Source organism: Carettochelys insculpta, chromosome 1 (assembly GCF_033958435.1).
Source record: "Carettochelys insculpta isolate YL-2023 chromosome 1, ASM3395843v1, whole genome shotgun sequence".
Classification (NCBI taxonomy): Eukaryota; Metazoa; Chordata; order Testudines; family Carettochelyidae; genus Carettochelys; species Carettochelys insculpta.
In genome coordinates, this window is record NC_134137.1 from 130,504,098 (window position 1) to 130,527,311 (window position 23,214).

The following is a 23,214-nucleotide window of genomic DNA, read 5'->3' on the forward strand; positions in this document are numbered from 1 at the left end:
TAAGAGCAAAAAGACATTTGGGGTGAATGTCATAAGATCTAGAGAGAAGGTCTTAGAGTTTATTTTCCATGTGTACAATTATTATTCTTTCCAGCCATTGGTCTTGGCTTTGCTTAATTTACTGATAGGGCTGAGGCTAGTGGAAAATCAGTTTTTACTTTGAATTTGCATCTATGCCTGAAATATACCAAATACTGAAATACAAATATTTAGGTCCAATGGATAATGAATGTGGGGCATCCTGAGCAGAAATACTGGCTTAACTAGGAGACATATTTAATTTTCCTTCCATTACTGGTGAAGGACAAAATTGAGATTACCCTGTTCCAGGAAAGATCTGTACATTTCTTTATTTCCCTGCACTGCATTTTCAGAGCAAATTACTGTCTTGCCCTAAATTAATAACCAGTTTTCAAGTGCCCCCTGTATATCCATATTGTGCTCTGTAGGCATTTCCCACCTCTAAAACTTTCCTTTCTTTAAAGTCACCTACCTTGCTCTGATTTAATCACAATCATCATCATCAGCAACCATGGACCTGAGTGCCTGTTGGTGTCCGATGCTTCTCTCACTATTTTGTTCCAGCTTTCCTTGTCCAGTGCGGAGCGGCTTAGTTTCTGTAAACTAGCTCCACACCAATCTACTGTATCATCTACCTAGTCTCTGTGGGGTCTGCCTCTCCTATTCGAACAGTCTGTTTTGCCGAATCCCAGGGTCTTAACTTTTCGTTTGTTGTTCATTCTGAAGCTACGCCCAAATAGCTGTAACTTGCATTGTATAACCTTCTGCAGTAAGTTCTCTTTCGACTGTATCTTCCTATATGATTCCTCGTTGATGACCGTCTGCATCCATCCTACTCTCAGGATCTTTCTATAACAACTCCTCTCGAACGCCAATATCCTTCTCTTTGTATCTTTTGTTATCACCCATGTCTCACATCCATACAACATGCTGCTGAATGGATGTTTTCAAGATGCTCAGCTTTGTTCCTCAGCTAATTGCTTTGTTTTTCCAGATCTTACCCATCACCTTCAAACTTGCTCTTGCTTTCGCTATTCTTGTCATTTTCTTCTTACAGTCATCATCTGTCATGTTGCTCCCCAGATACGTGAACTTCTGAACATTCTCTAGTTCGATCCCGTCTACGCTGATCTTCCTTCCTATTTCCTTATCTCCAAATATCATTGTTTTCATTTTATCAATGTTCATAGTCAGTCCATACCTCTTCCCTTATTTATCACGTACACCATTCTTGCTAGCTTCTCTTCATCTTCCTCGATGATAACTACATCATCTGCAAACCTCAAGTTGTTAATTCTCATCCTGTGCACTGCTATCCCTTCTACCTCTTCCTTGATCTTGTCCATTGCTGTCTTAATCTGCGTAAAGAAGGTACTCGGCAATATCAGATCTCTTTGTCTCGTAACTCTACTCGTTGTAAGCCAGCTTCCCAACTGTCTGCACGTTCTCGCTGCTGCCTCCACATTGTCATTGATATCTTGCAACAACTGTATAAGTAGGCTATCCACTCCAAACCACTCCAACACTGCCCGTCACTTTCTCATCTGTCATATGTCTTCTGAAAATCAATGAAGCAATTGTAGATGTTCATGTTCTTTCTTCGAGCTTTCTCAGCTGTCAATCTTAGTGCCAGTATCTGCTGTATGAATCATAGAATCATAGAACACTAGGACTGGAAGGGACCTCGAGAGGCCATCGAGTCCAGCGCCCTGCCCCAATGGCAGGACCAAGTACTATCTAAACCATCCCTGATAGACATCTATCTAACCTGTTCTTAAATATCTCCAGTGATGGAGATTCCACAACCTCCCTTGGTAATTTATTCCACTGTTTGACCGCCCTGACAGTTAGGAGCTTTTTCCTAATGTCCAACCTAAACCTCCCTTGCTGCAGTTTAAGACCGTTACCTCTTGTTGTATACTCAGAGGCCAAGAAGAACGAGTTTTCTCCTTCCTCCTTATGACACCCTGTAAGACACCTGAAAACGGCTATCATGTCTCCCCTCAATCTCTTTTCCAAACTAAACAAGCCCAGTTCTTTCAACCTTTTTTCATAGGTCACATTCTCTAGACCTTTAATCATTCTTGTCGATCTTTTCTGGACCCTCTCTAGTTTCTCCACATCTTTTTTGAACTGTGGTGCCCAGAATGTATGGTACTTCTGTCTTTCCTGAATCCTGCTTGCTCGTCCGCTAGATGTTCTTCTATCTGTGATCTCAGTCTCCCTGTCAGTGTCATCATCAGCACCTTGCCTAGATGAGTTCTTAGGGCAATCGTTCTGTAGTTCTTGCATTCCAACGTGCTTCCTTTCTTGTGTATTGTCACTTGCAGGGATCTTGTCCATTCCTTAGGTACCTTCCCTTCTTTCCACACTATATTACATAGTTGGTGTATTTCCTGAATCATGCTTTCTCTGCCGTATTTGATCATCTCTCCCTGATCTTATCATTTCCAGGACTCTTGTTCTTTAGTCATTTCACTATTTTTTCTACTTTTGCCTTCAAAATATTGGTCTCACTTTTGATGCTTGGTGGAGATGTCTCTTTCATGAAAACTAGTTGATGCTGCCCTACACTTGTTTAAGTATTGTGGAATGCAATTAGAATAAAGTACACTGGCTTTTCACTGTACGTGAGTAATTCAGAGGCATTTGTCAAGTATTTGGCGCTTAAATAGGGTAAGAAAAATGTATTGTTTTTATTGCAACCTTGGCTAGCATATCTGCCACTACAAAGCAGTCATGGCAATTTTGTTGGGCTCGGGACTTCTTTGAGTTGTGTGTTTTAATCTTAATTTTCATTCTCTTGTGTTTAAATAAAGCTGACAGCCAAAAAAGAACTAATTCTTCATTTTATGGACTGTCTCGTTGGAGCTATTGAGCTGTACAAGCAGAGAATGGAATGGGTCACCAGTGAAAGTCGGCAGATATTTGGAGTGATTCAGGAATCATGCATCACCATTGTTCTGGACTTTGGCACTGTGTGTAGAAGTGAATTTGACCTGTGCCGAGATGCGCTTTCTATGGTCCTCTCACAACAAGTGGCCCAGCTTGCCAGGTTTAACCTCATTTGGTAAGGGGAATTATATTTATTTTCTACTTGTTGTTAATGAGATGAAAAGAAGTACTGTAGAGTATTGAGCTGTATTCTGATGATATGCTTACTGCAGTAGCCACGATCCTTATTATTGTTTGTATTATAGTAGTGCCTAAAGACTACCACCAAGTTCAGCCCCTCATTAGGTCATAAGAGATTGTTTCTTTTGGGACAGGAAAAAGACCGATTGGGAGAGCATGTTATAGGTGGCGAACTATGCCACAGAGAAGTAAAGTGATTTGCCCAGTATCACACAATAGCAGAGCTGAGAAATGAAACCAGTTGTCTTGAGTCCCAATCCAATGCCTTAATCAAGAGACTAGATTCCATTTCTAAAGTTAGCAAATTAATTCATACTTAGCGACAAAGAGGACCTGTTTTTCAAATTTGTGAGCATGTGCAAATCTTTATTTATACAAGCATATAGCTGTTTGCACATGACTCAGGATTTACATCCACATAAGGATGGGAGTTTGTGTGCATGCAAATCATGCGTACAGTAAAGTTTGTGCTCAAAATTTAATGGATACCGTTTTGAAAATTGGCTTCAGAAAGTCTGTTATAATTATATTGGGAAGTCATTTTTCCCATGATTTATGCCACAGGCTTGATTCTGGTGCCCTGAAGTACTGAATTCCCCATCTTCCAGTGCACCTAATGTTTCAACATCAGAAGTGAGCTTTTATGGTCTTTGAAAAACACACTCTTTTTTTAAAGGAGATCTGCAGTTATATAAAAATTGAGGGACAATAATGTGAATTTATCTGGCTGTGGAGGGGGATTTAGCACAAAAATACATGTTATCTTTTATAAAAAATTCTGTGAAGGTATACTATTCTTCTCCCAGATTTGTTACAACAAGAAGTCCTGTGGCACTTATAGACTAACAGATATTTTGGAGCATAAGCTTTCGTGGGCGAAGACCCGCTTCATCAGATGCATGATGTCAGAAGCTTATGCTCCAAAATATCTGTTAGTCTATAAGGTGCCACAGGACTTGTTTTTTTTGAAGATATAGGCTAACTTGGCTACCTCTCTGATACCTGATTTGTTAGAAACTCTACAGAATGACGCTTTCTGGAAAGTCACAGCAACAGAGCCACCTGTTTTTCTTTTTTGTTGGTGTACATACACATGCACACACACATTGCATATTTGTAATGAGCTCAAGGCAAAAACTTCAAAGCCCTTTAAAAACAACAACTCCTGTGTCACCTTATAGACTAGCAGGTATTTTGGAGCATAAGACGTTGCATCTGATGAAGCGGGTCTTTGCCCACAAAAGCTTATGGTCCAAAATATCTGTTATCCAAAGTATCTATAAGGTGCTACAGGACTTCCTGTTGTTTTTGAAGACACAGACTAACATGGCTACCTCTCTGATACTAAAGCCCTTTAGAAACACTGATGAACTCCGCCCCCTAACTTTCTGTTTTGGTACATAGGTAAATATTACTCCCTTTATACAGGTGACAGGGGCTAAAATTACTCATCAGTCACAAAGGTGACACAGCAAGTCAGTTTTAAAGAACATGATCATTTTTTGGCATAGCAACGCTTACTTTTGGAGTTTTTCTGTCTCCTCTCCATTGCATCCCACCAACCTATATAGTCAGTTACTTCTCAGCTTGGTCTTTTCTATTGTTTCTTTCATGTTTAAGGGGAAATATGCTCTAGAAACTGTACTTAAAGCAGCTATACTAATAAAAATATCTCTCTAAAAGCATGACTGATTTGTAGAAGTAGATAAGGAAGTGATATTTACTCCTCATAACACAAGAACTTGAAGTCACCAAATGAAATGAATAAGCAGCAGGTTTGAAATAAACTAAAGGAAGTATTTCTTCACACAGTGCAGTCAGCCTGTAGAACTCTACCAGAGGATGTTGTGAAAGCCAGGACTATAACAGGGTTCAAAAAAGAACAAGATAAATTCATGGTACATAGGTACATGAAGAGCTATTAGTCAGGATGGACAGGGATGGTGATACTAGCCTCTATTGACCAGAAGGTGAGACTGAGCGACAGGAAATGGATCACTTAATTCCCTTAATTACCTGTTCTGTTCATTTCCTTTAGGGGCACCTGACAGTGGCCACTCTAAGAAGACAGGATGCTGGATTAGATGGACCTTTGATTTGACCCATTATGGCCATTCTTATGCTCTTTAGTTGCCTTAATTTTGCTGAGGAATTAACTGCCTTACAAAGCTAATTTTCAAACTTGTCGTGGCTTATGAGGGTCTTATTTTGCTTATCTTTATTTTATTGCTAGTCTGGTTTTAGAAGTGTGTGTTTCAACTACTGTCTTATCAATGGAATATTAAAATCTCAAGAGCTGGTGGCTTATTATTAAAGATCTAATACAGTCAAAATCTTTTGAGCTTGTTTTTGTGTGTTGCCATTGGCTTTTCATTATCGGTGATTAATCATTGACGTTATTTTCAGCACTGCACAAGATCTTGTGAAGTGGCAAGAGAAATCTGTTCCTGTGTCTGAATATTCTGTAGAGTCAGCTGTTAAGTGGCTCTGGAAATTGGACCATATGCAAGCTGTCAGCCACACCAACTCCACTGAGACTCTGTTGGAAGCCATCTCTGATGAAACAGTAAGTTTATACATCTCTTGTGAAGTCTCCAGTAAACCCTAGCATATCCAGTGGGATAATTGGATTGCAAGTTTTATCCTAATGAATTGTGAATGGCTGAAGAGAAAACATGTGACTGTCTGGAAGGTATTTCTTTCCAATAGATACACAGGGTATTGGTGAATATGGGCTGTGAATATAAATATATCATGTCCTGAAAGCAGAAACTTGTTTTGTTTTCTCATGGAGCATGAAAGGTAAAATATGTTCTGAAGTCATGATGGGTAAGATAAATATTTTCCCTTCCAGTGTGTTCACCAGATTTACTTTCAAAATTAAAATTTTATGAAAACTTTAATATTAAATATTACTCAGGTAAGCGAGGTCATGTTTATTCTGTATTTTTTACTTGAAGAAAATACAAAACTCTGTGTGAAGACTCTTTTAACTTAGCCCTAGCTGACCTAAGGAATTCTGTAAACTCTTCTGTGACATCCAGATTGTAGCCCCACCAATTGGCTGAGCAGCTCTCTTACAGTTGGTGTGCCCAAAGCATGCCAAGTATTTTTTCAGTTAAATCTGTTTATTTTTAATAGGCTGATATATTGTATTACTTATTAAAAGAAAGCCAAAGGATATATAAAGATATAAAAAGCTAGAGTTGCCCATTACTTTAGAATGTGCTCATTTGTTAGGGTGACTCTTCTGAAGGTATGTGGGGTATCTTAATTCTATCAATATGATGCTTGTGTTGCTTGTGTTCTCCTGCGGAGCTCTACTTCTCTCTCTGCCAGTTCCCTCCCAATGGAGCTGTCCTGTGGGATCTGGATTCCCTAGGGCTGGGCTCTTCCCACCCTATAATCAGATGAACACACTCACTCACACCTGCTACCATGTCTGAGAGGAATTAGTACTGACTAGGTCCCACCTTATATATCTCTGGGCTCAGTGGGCTGGGTTACCTAGCAATGCCAAGCTTTGACCCTCATGTGCCCTTGGACTCAGTGGTCTTGGTTAAACAGCACTTTAAGCTGCCATCCTGATATGCCCCCAAGTTGAACACATGCTTATCCCCACTTTCACACCACAATTCTGCTAGTAACCATAGGTGGAAAAAGTACCCAAAAAGTTACTTGAGTAAAAAGTGAATCTGCTTCCACTTCTGGATAGTTGAGTACAATCTAGATGTGATATGTGTTCATGTGTACTTTTACTCAAGTAGTTTCCTAGAGGGACACTGATAATTTGTACTTAAGGACATAACCCTCCCCAGCATCTGCAGTCTTACTCAAGTAACTTTTTGGATGCTTTTTTCTCTTCTGCTAGTAATCCACTTGATGGGTAAACCCCACAGAATCTTTCGCCTACATGCAAGGAGTGTTGTTACAGCATGAATGGAGAAGCCAAAAACAACATCTCTGTGGGGTTTGTGGGGACAGAGAAAGAGAGAGAAGCAACCAGCTTAACCATGCAAGTCACACAAAGGGAGCCAAACAAATAAAACAGTTAGGCTGTGTCTGGAAGAAGCTGCACGGCAATGAGCTATCTGGAAGATGCTAATGAGGCAAGGATGCAAATTTTCTGTGCTTCATTAGCATATCGGCATGTGGTTCGGAATCTGGAAGTTCTTCCAGATTCCAAAGTACATGTGCAGATGGATGGCCCGTGGGAATCTTCTGAAAGGAAACCCTCCTTCCGGAAGCCCCCTTGTCCCCAAAATTTTGAGGAAGAAGGGGCTTCCGGAAGGAGGGTTTCCTTTCAGAAGATCCCCGCAGGCTGGCTGTCTGCACAGGTACTTTGGAGTCCAGAAGAGCTTCTTCTGGACTCTGAACCACGTGCTGATATGCTAATGAGGCATGGAAAATTTGCATCCACACCTTATTAGCATCTTCCAGATAGCTCATTGCCGTGCAGCTTCTTCCAGACACAGCCTACCTGTTTTATTTGTTTGGCTCCCCTTGTGTGGTCACCACCTGCAAATAAGCGGCACGTGTAGACATAGCCTTACAGTATTAAATCAAACTTAAATCTGATTACAAAAATTAGGGCTAGCAAACTACAACTGATCACATAAGGCAGGGTTAGGAGGCTGTTCCTAGAGAGAGGGAGAGAGAGATCTCACCACTCTGTGAAGCTTGAATCGATGTTAGCAGGAGGCCCAGAGTTTTGGTGACAGGCCTCCCAGCACGATCAGTCAGTAGAAGATGAAGTCCCAAAGGAACTGATGCAGAATTTAGATTCAGGCCTCAGGACACTTTTCCTGAGCGTGGGTAGGGCTTTTTATAAGAAGACAATAATAGTTCAAGGGGGAACGTTAGATTTGTTTTTGGGTAAACTGGTGATTCAAGGACGTATTCTGAAGTTGTTTCGTTTAGGCTAAACAATAGGAAGTGATCATTCCTGACAATGGATGGTATTACTTTGAGGGAGCACATAATGCAGTTAAGCAGTTTCATTGTTCTGGATGCTGATACAGGATTTATTACTAACATTGGTCTGATAATTACTGATTGGAGCATGTGCAGGTTGGGGTTCATTAGCATCTGGACCAGAGATTTCCTATCAGGCAATGCTTTTCCTGCTTTCTGTGTCCCAGAGTTCAGTTCAGGTCCTGTGTTGGAATGGCTGTTCTCCATTATGTATGTTAAGTGGGTCACCTTTCTGTCCCATCTGTGGTGTAAATGAGGCTAGAGGAGTTTCAGGGGTGGTGGTGGTGATGAAGTGTGTCTTCCCTGGCCTTTTCATTCCCCAGGAATACAGAGCTGGTAGGTAAAAGCTCCATACCTGTGGCAACAAAGACACATTAGGGCAAAGTCATTTCTGGTGAAAACTAGTGCAACTCCCTAAAAGCAAAGATGTAAATTTAGCCTTCTGTGTTTGGACTGACTTACATTTTTCACAAGAGATGTGCAGAAGGCCAATGCAAGACTCTACTTCAGTCTGACTTTTTGAGAAATTATTTTAAGTGGGCTCTAAAGGTGGTGTGGGCCTCATATTTCTCTACCATTTGTGGATGACACTCTGGGTGAGTCTTGACTTATGTAAATTGATACTTAAATAGGTGAGGAGTTAATTTGTCCAAGATTGAAGTTTTCTTATGCCTGACTTGTTTGGCAATGAGACAATTGCTGCTTTTGGGGAAAATTTTATCACTTTGCAGTAGTGTCTGGCTGAAGAAATTCCAGCCTATCAGGCCTTCAGAGAATGTTAAAAAAGTCTAGCCAACTGGTAGAGAGTCTCACACACAGATGCCTTATTATTATATTTCAAGACAGTAGTGAGGTGGTGCACCATCCAGGAGAGTCCTTTTGGCTGTTGGCCGGCATGGAACATGTTGAGTTTAGTAACCACCATTACCTTATCAATGAAAATTCATTTAGAGTATGTTCTGCAGTGTAAGGTGGTGGAGTCTCTACTTGGCTCCAGGCCAAAGACACAACCTCATTGTAGAGTCATGGAGTGACTCACTCCTGGAAGTTGGCTTTGTTAAAAAAGAAAAAAAAGAAAAACAAACAACATTTTTTTTTATATTAACCTTACAGCAGCTAAGCTGTTTCCCAGACTTGGCTGCTCCTGTGGTTTCTTCACCGAGCCTAAACCTTCACCAGAGCTGGATTAATCTTTCATGGGCCTACCAGCAACTTGTCTGTGGGCTCCTGTGGGAAGGATTGGTCCCTGTAGTGAGATGGGGGCTGGGGTCAGGGTACAGTGGGGGAGAAGGTGTTGATCCCTGAGTGAGGTAGAGGTCCAGAGCAAGAGCACAATGGGGGAGGCAGGGGGGTTGTTGGGCTCTGAACAAGGCAGGGGTCAAGGGAAAGAACATAGTGAAGTGGTGGAAAAGGGTTGGTCTCTGGAGCGAGGCAGAGTCTAGGGTAAGCACAGCACAACAGTGGGGGTGCAGACATGGAGCTGATATTTACGTCTCCCCACCAGAGCCGGGTCCTTGTGTGAAGGTTCTTCCCCCCCACTGAGCTGCAGCCCTTCTGGGCAGCAGCTGTGTTTCCTGCCTTCCTGGCATAACCAGGCTTTAGTGTCTGGTCAGTGTGGTACTGACCAGAAACCGCCAAGTCTGCTTTTTGGACTAGAAACTTATGTTGAAAGCTGGATACCTTGGCAACAAGGGCCGTGTAACTTTTAAACGTGGGAGGTTATAGATCTTTTTCCTGCCTTAAGGGTGAGCAATGGGGTGGAGGGGGCAGAGAGGAATGAGTGGCTGGCAGGGCCTCAGGAGAAGATGCTGAATGGCATGGTGACTGAGGGTGGAGTGCAGGTTGGGGCCCTGGGGGATGGGTGAAGATGCGCATGTGTCAGTCTGCTAATGCATGAGTGAGTCAGGGAACTGAGACCCATTCAGGCTGTATTAACACAATGGCTCTGGCTACACTACAGTGATCTGTCGATAGAAGTTGCTGTCGAAAGAGATCTTCTGACAAGACTTCTGTCAAGAGGTTGTGGCCACACATGAAAACGGATCACTCTGTCAGTCCGCTCTGTCAACAGAGAGCAGCCAGACTGCACAGCTGCTCTCTCGACCAAGCAGCCAACCAAAAGCACAGCAGATAGGGCTGCCCGGTGACCTGGAAGCTCTGTTGGTCAAGGGCCCACTGGAGTGTCCACGTGGCTTTTTTGTCAACAGGTCCTGTCAACAAAGACATTCTGCCTCATGCGGGAGAAGCAGAAGGCTGTCGACAGAAGTGCTGAGTTCCATTGACTGTATGTCACCAGAACACATTTTTAGCGCTTCATGGGTTTTGTTGACAAAACGCCTATTTTATTGACAAAACCCTCTAGTGTAGATGTAGCCCTTGAGTTGTGGCTGTAATTTTCAGTTCAGAGAGACATACCTGTGCTAGTGCTGCTTGAGCTACTGTGCTAAAACTAATGTAGCTGAGTCAGTGAGATTGGTGGGACAGTCTTGCTACCCAAGTACATAATGGTCCAAGATGCTAGGTATCTGTTCAGGGCAGCTAGCTTCTCGCATCACTTTGCTGCTGACGCGGCATTCTGTTTTCGCTTGCTAGCTGGCATGAGTATGCCTCCTTGAACTTGGAATTACAGCCTCAGCTTCAAATGTAAACATACCCTTTAGGAGGCAAAAATGGACAATCACTGGGTCTAAAGCAGGACCGAAAGTTTTTTACTGTGGGACTGTACCTCTCAGCAGCATGAAGGCACAACATGGTTCCTTAATACCTTCCCAGGCTCAATCAGTTTTATCTTCTCTTATTTTCCTTAGTGTGTGCTCCAAAGCTCCTTACTGTGTATGTGAAGAGTTAGAGTGGCTTCTTTTGAAAAGTGATCATTTACCAATCCATACACAGTGCACAAGGTTCTGCATTTAGTCCCCCATTGGGACTGATTCTTCTGATACTTCAACCAGTTTTGTGCTGGTGTAACTCCACTGACTCCACCAGTGTGAGTGAGAAGGGGTAGGTCTGCACAGCACAGTTGTTTTCCAAATGACAGCCATTATTTCAAAATAACTAAGCTAACATCTACACAACACAACTGCTATTTTGAAAGTTCAAAATAGTGGTTGGCTTCTTTTGAAATTGGTAAACCTCATGCTGACCGTGTCTACACTAGCACCCCCCTTTCAAAAGGGGGGTGCTAATGAGACACATCAGGATATACTAATGAGGCACTGCAATGAATATGCAGAGCCTCATTAGCATAATGGTGGCTGTGTCACTTTGGAAGTGCCGGTTTTGATAACACATGGCTTATCTACATAGGGTCCTTTGCGAAAGGACCCTGCAGACGTTGAAATCCCCTTATTCCTATTTGGTTATAGGAATAAGGGGATATTGACGTCTGCGGGGTCCTGTCGAAAAGGACCCCACGTAGATGAGCCGTGCATGATCTAAAGAGGTGCTTTCAAAGTGCCTCAGCTGCCATTATGTTAATGAGGCACTGTGTATTCATTGCAGACCTCATTAGTGTATCCCGATGTGTTTCATTAGTATCCCCCTTTCGAAAGGGGGGTCCTAGTGCAGACATAGCCTCTACAAGGAATAGTGCTTATTTTGAAATGGCTATTTTGAAATAGGGGCTGTGTAGAAAGGAAATAGAGCCTCTTTTGAAATAAGGATTATTGGCAAGAGATGGGGTCCACCTAACCAAGAGAGGAAGGAGCATTTTCGCAAGTAGGCTTGCAAAATTAGTGAGGAGAGCTTTCAACTAGGATTGCTGGGGGAAGGTGACTGAAACCTAGTGGGTAGAAAGGAACTTGGAGGCTGAGAAGAAATTCAAAGAGGAATGTACAACAAAAGTGGACCCTTGGTTCGAGTAGTGAGGGCGGGGAGATCGACTGGTTATCTAAGGTGTTTGTACACCAGTGCCAGAAGCCTGGGTAACAAGCAGGAGGAATTAGAAGCCCTGGCTCAGTCCAATAACTGTGACTTGATTGGAATAACAGAGACTTGGTGGGATGACTCTCATGACTGGAGCGCTGCCATGAAAGGGTATAAACTGTTGAGGAAGAACAGGCAAGGGAGAAAAGGAGGAGGGGTTGCGCTGTATGTAAGAGAGCACCATGATTGCTTGGAACTCCAGTACATCGAGGGAGAAAAGCCTGTGGAGAATCTATGGGTCAAGCTTAGTGGTGTAGGCAGCACTTGAGATGTGGTGGTTGGTGTCTGCTACAGGCTGCCAAATCAGGATGATGAGGTAGATGAGGTATTTTTTGGACAACTGAGAGAAGTTTCCAGATCCCGGGCTCTCGTTATCATGGGGGATTTCAGTTACCCTGACATCTGTTGGGAGACCAATACTGCAGTGCACAAGCAGTCCAGGAAATTTCTGGAGAATGTTGGGGATCACTTCTTAGTACAAGTGCTGAAGGACCAGACCAGAGGTTGTGCGTGGCTTGACCTGCTGCTTACAAACAGGGAGGAACTAATAGGGAAGGTAGAGGTGGGGGACAACCTGGGAAGCAGTGATCATGAGATGGTAGACTTCAGGATCCTGACCAAAGGAAGGAAAGAGAGCAGCAAATTACACACCTTGGACTTCAGAAAAGCAGACTTTGACTCTTCAGGAACCTGATGGGCAGAATCCCCTGGGATGCTACCATGAAGGGAAAAGGAGTTCAGGAAAACTGGCAGTATTTTAAGGAAGCCCTGTTGAAGGCACAGAAAGAAACCATCCCGATGCACAGCAAGAGAACTAAATGTGGTAGGAGACCAGACTGGCTTAATGGGGAAATCCTTGGAAAACTTAGGCACAAAAAGGGAGCTTACAAAAAGTGGAAACTTGGACAGATGTCTAGGGAGGGGTATAAACGTATAGCTTGAGAATGTAGGGCAGTTATCAGGAAGGCGAAAGCGCAGCTGGAATTGTGACTCGCGAGGGATGTGAAGGATAACAAGAAAAGTTTCTACAGGCATGTTACCAAGAAGAAGGTGATCAGAGAGGGCGTGGCACCCCTACTGGATGAGGGAGGTAACCCAGTGACAGATGATGTAGGGAAAGCTGAAGTACTTACTGCCTTCTTTGCCTCTGTCTTCATGGACAAAGACAGCTCCCACACTAATGTGATAAGTGATGCGCTGTGGGATGAAGGTGGACAGCCTTTGGTGGGAAAAGAACAGGTTAGGAGCTATCTAAAAAGGCTAAATGTACATAAATCAATGGGCCCAGACCTAATTCATCCTAGGGTTCTGAGGGCGTTGGCATATGTTGTTGACGAGCCCTTATCTTTGAAAAGTCATGGAGATCGGGAGAGATCCTGGATGATTGTAAAAAGTCAAATGTAGTGCCCATCTTTAAAAAAGGGAAGAAGGATGATCCAGGGAACTATCAGCCGGTCAGTCTTACATCAGTCCCTGGAAAAATCATGGAGAGGCTCCTCGAGGAAGTCGTTTGGGGGCACTTGGAGGAGGGGAGAGTGATCAGGAATAGTCAGCATGGATTCGTGAAGGGCAAGTCATGCCTGACCAATCAGATTAGTTTCTATGATGAGATAACTGGCTCTGTTGAGAGGGGAAAATCAATGGATGTGATTTATCTTGACTTTAGCAAAGCTTTTGATACAGTCTCCCACAGTATTGTTGTCAGCAAGATAAAGGAATGTGGATTGGATAAATGGATGGTAAGATGGATAGAAGGCTGGCTAGAAGGTCAGGCCCAGCAGGTGGTGATCAATGGCTCGATGTTGGGATGGGCGGTCGGTTTCTAGTGGAGTACCCCAAGGTTTGGTTCTGGGTCCTGTTCTGTTCAACATATTTGTCAATGACCTGGATGAGGGGTTGGATTGCACCCTCAGCAAGTTTGCAGATGACACTAAGCTAGGGGGAGAGGTAGATAACGCTGGAGGGTAGGGACAGGGTCCAGACTGACTTAGACAAATTGGAAGACTGGGCTGCAAGAAATCTGATGAGGTTCAATAAGGACAAGTGCAGAGTCCTGCACTTGGGCCAGAAGAATCCCAAACATTGTTACAGGCTGGGGCCCGACTGGCTCAGTAGTAGTTTTGCAGCAGAGGACCTGGGAGTTGTAGTAGACGAGCAGCTGGACATGAGTCAACAGTGTGCCATTGTAGCCAAGAAAGCTAATGGCATATTAGGTTGCATCAAGAGGAGCATTACCAGTAGATCCAGATAAGTGATTATTCCTCTTTATTTGGCTTTGGTGAGGCCGCATCTGGAGTACTGTGTCCAGTTCTGGGCTCCTAATTATAGGAAGGATGTGGATACACTGGAGAGGGTCCAGTAGAGGGTGACCAAAGTAATTAGGGGGCTGGAGCATATGACTTATGAAGAAAGGTTGAGGGAATTGGGACTGTTTAGTCTGCAGAAGAGAAGACTGAGGGGGGACTTGATAACAGCCTTCAACTTACTGAAGGGAGGCTGCAAAGAGGCTGGAGAGAGGCTGTTCACAGGGGTCATAGATGGCAGAACACGGAACAATGATCTCAAGTTGCGGTTGGGAAGGTCCAGGTTGAACATTAGGAAAAACTTTTTCAGTAGGAGGGTGGTGAAGCATTGGAATGGTCTACCCAGGGAAGTAGTGGAGTCTCCATCCCTGGAGGTGTTTAAGTCTCGGCTCGACAAAGCCCTGGCTGGGCTGATCTGATGGGTTTGGTCCTGCTTAGAGCAGGGGGCTGGACTTGGTGGCTTTTTTAGGTCTCTTCCAGCTCTGTTGTTCTATGATTCTATGATTCTATAAGCCATGGTGCGTCCAAAGGCTCTGTTTTGAAATAGGCTCCGTGTGGCTATGTCTACGCTAGAGTAACCTGTCCACATCAGTTTCTGTCGGAAGATATTGTCCAACAAAATTTCTCTTGACAGATTGTGGCCACACTGCAAAGCAGATCAAAAGAGCGATCTGCTGTTTTGACAGAGAGCAGCCAGACTGCCTGACTGCTCTCTAGACAAAAATGGCCAACCAGAGGCACAGCAGACAGGGATGCCTGGTGTCTTGGAAGATCTGCCTGTTGATAGAAGGCCACCTGGAATGTCCAGACTGGCTGTTCTGTTGACAGTGTTCTGCCGCTCCCCCATGAGGTGTAAATGCCACATTCTGACAATTTACTGTCAACAGAATGCCTTGGAAATGTGGACACTCCCTGGGTCTGTAGACAACAACCTTCTAGTGTAGACATAGCCTTTGTGTAGCCTGAGTGCTATTTCAAAAGGATTTTGTGTGTAGCAGTATTATTTCAAAATAAACTATTCTGGAATAGCTATTCCCGAGTTGCTTATTTCAAAATAAGACTGCTGTGTAGACCTACCCAAGGAGAGACCAGTCTGTATTAGCTCTGTGACCTTCATAATGAAACAACTCTTATTTTTCTTTCCTTATGTCACTACAGTCCTTTGCTAGAATAAATCCAAAGCAGCCACATACAAGGTACTTCTTTCTATTGTTCTTTTAATAATATGCATAATATGTCTACCGTAGGTTGCCGCTGTTTATTACTTTACTGTGGGTGATCTTCCAAAGGACATGAAGCAGCTGCTTTTGCAGGAGGTTTCTAAAAGCCCATACCCAATCCACACAGTATCTTTTAATGCCAAGGAGGAAGAAACTGTTCTTTTCCTAAAGGAGCTGAGCCAGCTGACCTCTGGAAGGTATGGAGAATACTGCTGCTGTTACTACTATTATGTAGTGATTCAGTACTTTTGAGGGACTATACATCTAAGAACATGTGAATCCATACAAAGTACCTGGAAGGTGAGTGAGTATTTTTCCCATTTTATTGACAAAGAACCAAGACAAAAGGGTTAAGTAATTTTAAAATTCAGGAGTTTCTGTGCTCAGGACAAATCTCCCTTCACACATGGGCTGTGTCTACACGTGCCCCAAACTTCGAAATGGCCATGCAAATGGCCATTTCGAAGTTTACTAATGAAGCGCTGAAATGCATATTCAGCGCTTCATTAGCATGCGGGCGGCAGCCGCGCTTCGAAATTGACGGTCCTTGCCGCCGCGCGGCGCGTCCAGACGGGGCTCCTTTTCGAAAGGACGCCGCCTACTTCGAAGTCCCCTGAGCTCACGGGAATAAGGGGACTTCGAAGTAGGCGGCGTCCTTTCGAAAAGGAGCCCCGTCTGGACGCGCCGCGCGGCGGCAAGGAGCGTCAATTTCGAAGCGCGGCTGCCGCCCGCATGCTAATGAAGCGCTGAATATGCATTTCAGCGCTTCATTAGTAAACTTCGAAATGGCCATTTGCATGGCCATTTCGAAGTTTGGGGCACGTGTAGACACAGCCGTGGACTCTCTGTCTCTCTTGAAGTCTGTTTCTCATTTATATAGTAAGCTATCTGTCAGCTTCTCCTACTCTTGGCTATACAGAAAAAAATATGTGGGGAAAAAAGACGGACACGAACATATTGAGAAACAGATGATTGGTTGATCGTTTTAGATACCGTATTGCAGTAACACTGGACAACAATAAGGGATTCATAACCCTTTTGTATAAGGTATTGCACAGATGCATAGGAAAAGACAGCCTCTGTCTCAGCTCACAGTTAAAGACACTGCAGGTGGATGAGACAATGAAATGGGTGGAGTGGGGTTGGAGTAGGATGTAACTGTAAAACAAACATCTTATTGACTTAATTACAATCTGTAGCTTTGTGCAGAGGCTGCAGTGGTCATAGTTAGCAACCATAGAACACAGAACACTAGAACTGGAAGGGACTTCAAGAGGTCATAGAAACTCATCTCCTGCCCTCACGGCAGGACCAAGCACTGTCTCGAGCAGCAGTCTGCAACCGAAATAGCGAGAAGAGCCGTTTTTTAAATTCAATTACAAAATCAGTCCTTCAGAAGCCACAGTGCAGGTGAATGCAAGACAGTCCTTAATAAATAACGTCAAACCATGCTTTTTATCACCCCTGTTTTAGTAACAGCGCAGGCACACACACAGTGGTTTGTACCAGTTAGAAAGTCAAGTTGCCCCATCTCCAGGCTTTACTCCCCTCAGCCTCCAAATCCACCCCCAATCCCCAGGCTTTACCCCCCATCCTGCAAACCCCCCTCAACACCAGCTTAGCCCCTCTGAACCCCAGCCTCCCCCCATGTCCCCGAGGCTTAACCCTCGTGAGCCCCAACCCCAGGATCAACTCACCTCAGCGCATAGTTCTGCTGTGGCCGCGACCTCCCCCCACTGTTCCCTGCCACCGCCATTCTGCACGGTTCCAGCAGAGGCAGACTTAACCACTGCCCCTCCCCCCAGCTCTCCTGCTGGCTGACTTCCACCCATGCGGGGCAGCTCCCTGCCTGGCCGGCTTTTACTTCCAGGCTCCTTGCCCTGCTGCCCCTGACTGCTCAGCGGTTCCAGAGCTGCTACCACTTAAATGGAATTTATTTTTTTAAATAAATAAATTCTGTTCAAGTGGCGGCCACCTCCGGAGCCACAAGAGGAGTCAGCGGCTGCAGCCCTCAGAGCCTCAAGTAACTCCTGAAAGAGGCACATGCAGATCTGGAACTGCAGGTTGCCGACCCCTCGTCTAGAGTCACTAGGCCATACCTGATACATGTCTGTCATGCTAGGTAAGTGTTGGAAAATTAACATGGCAAAATACAAAATGTCCAGTAAGTTCTTGGGATGTACTGAGGACATTTTCTTGTTTCAGGAAGAGGTAACCAGGCGGACAGTCATTGTATGTTTGATTCTAACTGACAGGGAAGAATTGGTTGCTACTCTGAACGTTAAAGGCAATTTGAGTGAAAGTGATCCTGAAATGATAGATTTCATGATTCTAAGGAAACGGGAGTGAAAGCAACAGAATAAGGACAGTAGACTCTTTTTTTAAAAAGCAGAGCTTAGCAGACTCTGGGAACTGGTAGGCACGGCACGTTAGGAAGAAAATCTAAGGGGAAAAGAGGAGCTCAGAAGAGCTTTCAGCAATGCTCAAATTATTGGAGAAAAGCTGGCGGCTGTGAATGCCAACTGTCTTGCTTTCATTTAAACAGTAGTAAGAAGTAAGGGGGCCATAAGACAGGAGTGAGGTAGTGCCTAAAATTAGTAAAGGTTCCTATTTCTCCCAGTTACCCTGTCATGAAAACACTGGTTGTGAGTTTCTCAAAGAGACAATATTAAAGGTGAAACAGCGAACCGTCCCGTTGAGAAAGAAAGATAGGAAAAACAGTAAAAGATGCCACAGTCGCTCCCAGATGTGCTCTTGAATGACCTGAAATTCAAAAAGGAGCCCTTGGGAAGTGGAGACATGGACATAGCTAAGGTTGAGTACAAAAGAAGAGCACAAGGCTAAAGCACAAAATGAGCAGAACGTTGGCCAGTTGTAATAGTGGAAATGGCCAACCCACAAGGTTGTACAATGTTTGCCTCCTTTAACCTCGCAACTTTGGCCTGACCTTTTCCTCATTGCCTCATCTGTAGTGTGCAATTTTGGATTTCTTCATCCAAGGTGAACTCATATGCTGGCAGTTCATTTTGTGTTGTATCACGATGATACAACCAGGTACCATGCCTCTTTGGAACAACATGAGGTATTCAGGGCTTTCCAGACTCCCTCACTCAGATGTTCCAATATGCGATGATGAGTGACATGTTCCTGTAAGATGTAACCTCCTGGGGTAGCTTCCAACACACCTACAAATTGGACATCATACACTCTTAGGCTACGTCTACACGTGCACCCAACTTCGAAATAGCTTATTTCGATGTTGCGACATCGAAATAGGCTATTTCGATGAATAACGTCTACACGTCCTCCAGGGCCGGCAACGTCGATGTTCAACTTCGACGTTGCTCAGCCCAACATCGAAATAGGCACAGCGAGGGAACGTCTACACGGCAAAGTAGCACACATCGAAATAAGGGAGCCAGGCACAGCTGCAGACAGGGTCACGGGGCGGACTCAACAGCAAGTCGCTCCCTTAAAGGGCCCCTCCCAGACACACTTTCATTAAACAGTGCAAGATACACAGAGCCAACAACTAGTTGCAGACCCTGTATATGCAGCACGGACCCCCAGCTGCAGCAGCAGCAGCCAGAAGCCCTGGGCTAAGGGCTGCTGCCCACGGTGACCACAGAGCCCCGCAAGGGCTGGAGAGAGAGTATCTCTCAACCCCCCAGCTGATGGCCGCCATGGAGGACCCCGCTATTTCGATGTTGCGGGACGCGGATCGTCTACACGTCCCTACTTCGATGTTGAACGTCGAAGTAGGGCGCTATTCCCATCCGCTCATGGGGTTAGCGACTTCGACGTCTCGCCGCCTAACGTCGATTTCAACTTCGAAATAGCGCCCAACACGTGTAGACGTGACGGGCGCTATTTCGAAGTTACTGCCGCTACTTCGAAGTAGCGTGCACGTGTAGACGCAGCCTTACTGTCTCTCTTAATCATGTGGCCAATGATATTGCTAGTACTATAGGAAGGATCCATGTCTTATTAAATGTGCACTTTTTTCAGCATAACAGATCCTTAAAGAGCACCTCATTTGTTACTGAGACAAGCACTTCCCCACCCTGAATTTCCTTTAGTCCTACCTGTAGCTCCTACATTTGGAAGGTCCCATACTACAGACAGGTAAGCACCTGTCATACATAAGGGTGGGGGTCATGATTTTCAGATTTCATTGATTACTGCTTCTACTTCCCTAAACTGCTGTCCAGTTGTTCGAGTATCCTGAGACCTTTAAATCCTCCCCCATCCTCATTCTGCAGTTTATTTAACTTTAACAGGCTTTGTAATTGGACTAGTTTTCTAGTTTTTCTGATTTTTTCTTCCCATGTACTCTGATATGCATATGATTCCATGCTGATATTCCCAGTGCCCCCAACTCTTTGTGAAATTCCCATATCTCCTTTCTCTCTCTCTCCCTCTTCATGCCACCAAATTTCCTCCAGTTCCACTCCATCCTTTGGGTGTATGAAATTTTGCACCACATTTTCTACTATTTGCACATGGAAGCGCACACATGTTGCATGATGGAACTGCTCTGGGAATATAAAATTGGTTAATGTCGGTGTACAGTACCAAATAATACTTGTGAATATTGTGTTATGTATAATAATATTACAGCTTATCATTAGTCCATTGTCAGATTCTGCTTCCATTTCTGGGCCTGGGTCATCTTGCTTCCATTCTGCAATGGGAAGCATCATTACATACTACTGTATTCAGAAACAGTGGTGGGATGTGTCTACACTTAGAGAAAACTTCAAAATGGCCATGCTAATGGCAAATCGAAGAATACTAATGAGGCACTGAAATGCATATTCAGCGCCTCATTAGCATGCCGCTGGCCACAGCACTATGAAATTGCCGCTTTTCGCTCCTGCACGGCTTGTCCAGACAGGGGTCCTTTTTGAAAGGACCCCGCCAACTTCTAAATCCCCTTATTCCTATTTGCTGAGGGCAATGCAATGTGGGAAGATGACATCACAAACCCACAACCACTTGCAGGGCAATTTTTTCCATGCTGCACCATCAAAAAGTACCCAGAATGCTACAGGCATGATGGAACTGTGGGACAGGTTCACACAATGCACTGCTGCAACAGTTGATGTTTGGCGATGGAGTGTGGCAGCAGTAAGTCAAATTTGTGGGGAGGTGCTGATACTCAAATTTGAATTTCTAAAACCCAGCGTTACGAAATGATTTTAATAAATTCAAATTTATCTTGTAGCGTAGACATAGCCTAAGACACAAGAAATAATGCTTCTGCTCTACTCTGCACTGATTAGGCCTCAAGTAGAGTACTGCGTCCAGTTCTGGGTGCTACATTTCAGGAAAGCTTTTGAGATGGTCCAGACAAGCGCAACAAAAACGATGAAAGGTCAAAACATGACCTCTGAGGGAAGATTAGAATTGGTGGCTTAGTGTGGAAAAGAGAAGACTTAGAGGAGACATGAGAGCAGCTTTCAAGTGCCTAAAAGGTTACAGGGAGGATGAAGAAAGATTGTTCTCCTTAACCTCTAATGATGGGACAAGAAAAAATGGGCTTATATTGTAGCAGAGAGGTTTAGGCTGGATTTTGGGAAAAATTCCTGTCAGGGTGCTTAAGTACTGGAATAAATTGCTTAGGGAGGTCATGGAATCTCCATCACTGGACATTTTTAAGATCAGGTTTGAGAAACATCTGTCAGGGATGATCTAGATTAGTGGTTCCCAAACTTTTTGCTGTCACACTCCCCTTTTGATTTTTGAGAAACGCTCACACCCCCCCACCTCTTCTTTACCATCATCCAACCCCCTTTTAACAAAAAATTCAATTTATAATTTCAAATAAACACAAAAACTTGATATAAAAATTTTATGTGAAATTAAAAAGAAACACAGATAGTTTCTCTTGGCCCCTTGCAGGTGCCTGGTGCAGCCCCCGCTGGCCCAGTTGCCTGAGCCCCGTGCCAGCCGCCAGAGCTGCCCACACCAACTGCCTGCCCACCTGAACTCTGTGCTGCCAGAGCCACCCGTTCAAGCTGCCTGAGCCCCACACTGCCAGGGACAGCCACTTGCCCACCAGCCTGAGTTGCCCAAGCCCCGCAAAACTGGTGCCAGCTGCCCAAGCCCCACAAGCCCGCCTGCCTAGGAAGCCCCTCCCCTCCTGCAAGCCAGGCATCCCCAACCCCCATCTAACCCCATCTTTCTCTTCCTCCTGCTCCCCTCCCCAACCTACACTCACTCCCCTTTGCAAGAGGCAGCTAGCTCCATGCAGGTCTTTGCTGGCTGCCTGCTTTCTATAGTGGCTACGACAGCTCGCTCACGTAAAATGGCGGGGACTGAGAGCCAGAAGCAAAGGCCGGCTTTTTCTTTGGGGGCGGGGAGGGGACTGGGTCTCCTTGTGTCCCCCTGAAATTTCTTCACACACCCCCAGGTTGGCATGCTCCCCAGTTTGGGAAACCATGATGTAGGTGGTGCTTTGTCCTGCTATGGGGGTAGGGGTCTGGACTTGATGACCTCTCAAGTCTTCCAGTTCTAGTATTCTCTGATTCTCTGTTTTCCGCCATGGGCTTCCATTGTATAGTAATCACTCTCTCTTTCATACTGAGTTCATTTAAGGGACCACCTGCTGGTGTGTTTAGTCTTGTGAATTCTTCACTTAATCCAACTGGTACCTTTCCTTATTTCTGAGCCTCAAGTAGTCCATCCTCCTTGTCTTTTTAATTTTCATCCATACCCATTCCACTGCCTGATGATTTTAAGGTGCCTCTTATCTCTTCATCTTCCTTTTTAAAGTCTGTAGATCAAAATCTTTTAAAAAATTTTTGTGACTAGCATGTTAGGTCCTCAAACCTCATTTGGCCTCTAGGCACAGCCATAATCCAAATAAATACAGAATTATGTGCATTAGGGCAGTTCCTCCTCAGAAATGTCACATTGCAGAGGTTCTGCAGAGCTGCAGCAATGGCACTGCAGCGCAGGGCAGAACCTTTTTATGTTGTATTATCCTTCCTAAGCCCTACATAATTCTGCAGAAGTCTAGTGTGAATGTTACTGCTCAGTGGACCAGCAATAACACCTTGCAGCTGGGTAGCGGTGCACAGAGGCAGTGCAGACAGCCGTGCACATAGAAGTGAGCCGAGGTAAATGTAGGCCTACCTGTTACGTATGTCTAGTCAGGGATCCGTGGGACCCCAATGGTTAGTGGCCTTGTTTCTTGTGCATCCCTGTTTTGGGAAGGCCTATTTCTTTCCTTTTCTGTGTGGCCTACATTAATCAGATGATATGACTCAAGCACCATGGAAATAGCTCAGTGTTTTGGGAATAATTTATCTTCTCCCATGGGACTTTTTGTTCCTGAGGATGCTTGAGCTCTGCCTGTCTCCTTGGCATGTGTATCAGTGGTTAAATAAAGGCACTTGTACTGTTAAATAAAGGCACTCTATACTTGATGAGTGCTCTGATTAAAAAGGCTCCAGGGTCGGTTTGGATATTTCGACAAATATTCTTGGTCAGCATGCTGCATTAGGTAAGAGCTATAATGTGCTAGATACGTTGAGATGAGTAATGAAATAATTCAGAACATTTATGCTAATGTCTTTATGTAAAAGAAAAGTATCCCCTCTTCTGAAGTAACCAATTAACTATAGAGGTTT

The 23,214-nt window shown here is 44.4% G+C and overlaps 1 protein-coding gene across 1 annotated transcript in view; it reads left to right on the forward strand.

Moving 5' to 3' along the window:
* Positions 1-23,214, forward strand: part of VWA3B (von Willebrand factor A domain containing 3B) — a 123,939-nt gene that overhangs the window by 11,726 nt on the left and 88,999 nt on the right. The window contains exons 6-8 of the mRNA XM_074983284.1: positions 2,841-3,091; positions 5,563-5,722; positions 15,605-15,774. Coding sequence (XP_074839385.1) covers positions 2,841-3,091; positions 5,563-5,722; positions 15,605-15,774 — 581 coding nt within the window. The remainder of the gene's footprint in view (positions 1-2,840; positions 3,092-5,562; positions 5,723-15,604; positions 15,775-23,214) is intronic.